This window comes from Corella eumyota, chromosome 2 (genome assembly GCF_963082875.1).
Source record: "Corella eumyota chromosome 2, kaCorEumy4.1, whole genome shotgun sequence".
Classification (NCBI taxonomy): Eukaryota; Metazoa; Chordata; class Ascidiacea; order Phlebobranchia; family Corellidae; genus Corella; species Corella eumyota.
In genome coordinates, this window is record NC_137491.1 from 20,306,547 (window position 1) to 20,309,852 (window position 3,306).

Sequence of the window (3,306 nt, forward strand, 5' to 3'; positions counted from 1 at the left end):
TTCAACTTGGCGCATCTTTCAATATCTGACATCATAATCAAACTGGAAAACATAGAGTCACGTGATAATATTATGACGTCACCAACATTTTCGTTTGCAAAATTGACACGTGACCTTGGCGTAGCGTCGTCGTTTTTTGGTCTTTTTTTGCTTGCGCCTCAAGCGACGTTTTTTTCGTCTCTCTTTGCGTTTTTTAGCTTTGTCTGTTTCTGCAAAATTAAGAAAAAATTGTTTAAGAAAAAAAAAAAAAGTTATTAATATATTGCTATATCAAAAATATAAAGCTTCCTAAAATGTAATTCATAATTACAGCTATTACTCAAGATAAGCGAGGCATATTACTGTCTAAATTAGTGGTAAAAATGAGGCATAAATTGATGTAATTGTACCTTGTTGAGAATCGCTGATACTTCGTTTCATGATCGAGGGTTGGCAAGTTTTTTTCAACGAACTACAAGCCATACCAAGCAATAAACCACATCTTCCATTATGCTTGCGGGCCTGGGTTACTCTGTTAATACAAAATACTTGGCTTAAATGGTAGTTAAATAACTTAAAATTAGAAATTTGTAATACAGTTATAGTAATTAAAAAATTAAATGTCTGATGAACTTAAATTTACCTCCCCACGAGCGCCCCTTTGCGGATGATCAAAGAAGACCCACTTCTTCTGCGAGCATATGTTAAAGATAATAAGGCGAGCAAGATCAAAAAAATATACAACTTCATTTTTCTTGAAATCTTTTTAAACAAATTTTAAGTATTTTTTCTTAAATCCAACAGGCTTTCTTCATATATAATTCAACAGTCTTCTTATGTAATTCTAATACAATCCCTTTATAAAAGTTTTTTTAAAATGATAAAATTCAACTTGATATTCCTGTTTCTTCGTGGATTTAAATTACATTTCTTCAGGCAAATACTTAAATATAAACCACCCACTCTCTCTTTTTCAACCCTTTTTCTTTAATCTCTTTATAAGCACCTGCATAATTTACACGTGACTACACCAAACGAGCCTTATTTATAGCAACTTCAAACAACAATTTAATAATTCTAAAAATTAATCTCTTAACGATGTTATCTACTGGCGACGTCGAAAAACGCGTGACGTCATCACACCGATGACGTGTCGTGTTTGTTGTTGGCATAGTTACTATTTTTAAATTGAATTTTTTTAGAAAATTGTAGCATTCATTTGCTTTAGTTAAATATTTGTGTTTTTGTATAGAATTTGTGTCTTATATAATATAAATCAAAAAACCAAATATTAAACTAGGTTTGGTTGGAATTTTAAACACAAAAACCTTTATAATTGCTGTTGTTGTGTTTTTGTATGTTTATTGATCCCTATCCATCAATTTAAATAAAGTTTCGCTCAAATTCCTATAGTCAAGTGAGCGTGTATCTCGAAATCCTAATAAACTCTAGAATTCGTCGAACAAAATGTTGACATAGTCTTTGTTATCTTGTGGTTTATAAGATACTTAAGCGTAGGTTTGTTTGAAATTCCGTCAATTTTTCAAGGTAAAATGACTAATATATTGGTTATGCGGTCATAACAAGGTTAAATAATGTTTTAAATAATTTACTGTCAAAATACCGATAACCGAATAAACATTTGACCGAAAATTGTGTTTTTAAAAATGCAATTTGACCGAAAACTGGAGATTTCTATTGCCTTTAATCTTTTACAAAAAATGTTAATCCAAATTTCGGTGAACCGTCCGTTTTCGAGAAAAGGTCAATTCGGTAAAATGGGTGCATGCCGTTCTAACGTTGAGTTAGTTTTATAAAACCAATTTTTCGGGCAAAAACAAAAATAACATAACATTTTTGTTTAATGTTGATTGTTACTGTATATGGAACCTATGTAAAATAACAATTAATAAACTTATTATTGAATTAACTCTGAGTTTGGTGACCATGCCATAATATACTTAAAATCTCTATGTAAACATTAATACTTTTGGCATGTTTTAAATCATTAAATTAATTTTGTCATTTTTTCCCGTCGCATTGTTGTAATATTAATTGTATATCGTATTTATTATTTACTTTTATCAATGTGCGAAAAACCCCAAAAAAAACTTTTAAAATAAATACATAACATAAAATCTTGATAAAAATAACGTTTTTATATTATTCTTAGTTAAAGATAATTTCTCTTTAAACAGGTAAACCAATATTATATCGTAGGACGTGGAATTAAATATCATTTTATACGGATAATAAAAGTTTTATATCACGATTTTAAAATAAAACTTTTTTAATAATTTCTCCAAGATCTTGGTTTCCTTATTATAGTTTATATCGGAAGTACAAGTGCTTGATTTGGTCAAAAATCGTGAAAAGTCGTCACATAGGTTTAACAAACATTTTTATTTAAAATCTAAATATTTATAATTTCTGTTTTTATTTACTGAATTTTTTGTATATATCTTTATCCTTGATGTGGGAAAGTCGAATGTGCGACTTAAACATAGAGTAACATTAGTTACTCCGACCCAGTCTCGAGTTGCCTGTGGCAGTTTGGGATATTATAGAGATTATAATTGCCCGATAATTATGCTGCTGATTAAGTGCTGGCTCAGCAGGAGTTCATACCGTTTATAGCGCCTCACTCAAGGGCACTACAGCATGAGATCAGTGGGGATTGAACCCACGACCTCATGTGTGGTATAACATGTGTGGTGTCACCACTACACTACGCTGCCGGTTAAAATTTATATGCCTATGTAAAACGGTTTTTAATAACTTAAATTACACAAAATGAAAAGTATTACGTAAAAACATAAAAAAAATTTTAACAACTAAACTAATTTTAATTATTAATTTATTAAGAAGATTTTGAACTGCTTACATTTAATATGATACGGGTAGAATTATCATTATCAAAGCTTTTATAAGCAAATCGAAACGTTACGTAACGCTGAAAAACTGTTTATTGTTGCTCTGCTGCGCCAACACGCGAGCAATATTTTCAGATAAAAAGTGCGACTTTTGTTACAAATTTAACGCTAAACTTGCTTAATGTGGGTGTATATTGTGTTAATTTAGAAAATGTATTAAATAGATATGTTCACAAATAAGCACATATATAAAGTTAAATAAATACAATCTTGGCAATTAAATTACAATTATGTAATATATTTATATTGGTCTAACCTTTAAAACTAATAAGTTACCATAGTTTAATAAAACCACTTAATCAGCATTTATATTTTTTATCAAATTTCTTATTTTTTCATACCATAATATAAAATTTTAACAAATATTATAACATTAGCACATACCAAGCCTATA

At 29.2% G+C, this 3,306-nt stretch overlaps 1 protein-coding gene across 1 annotated transcript; it reads right to left on the reverse strand.

Moving 5' to 3' along the window:
* LOC145743578 (uncharacterized) lies at window positions 1–877 on the reverse strand. The gene is made up of 3 exons (XM_082561577.1): window positions 623–877; window positions 390–511; window positions 1–209 (listed from the first exon to the last, which is right to left on the reverse strand). The coding sequence occupies exons 1-3, from the start codon at window positions 727–729 to the stop codon at window positions 79–81; spliced, it is 360 nt and encodes a 119-aa protein (XP_082417703.1). The 5' UTR covers window positions 730–877; the 3' UTR covers window positions 1–78.
* Window positions 878–3,306: the final 2,429 nt, after the last annotated feature.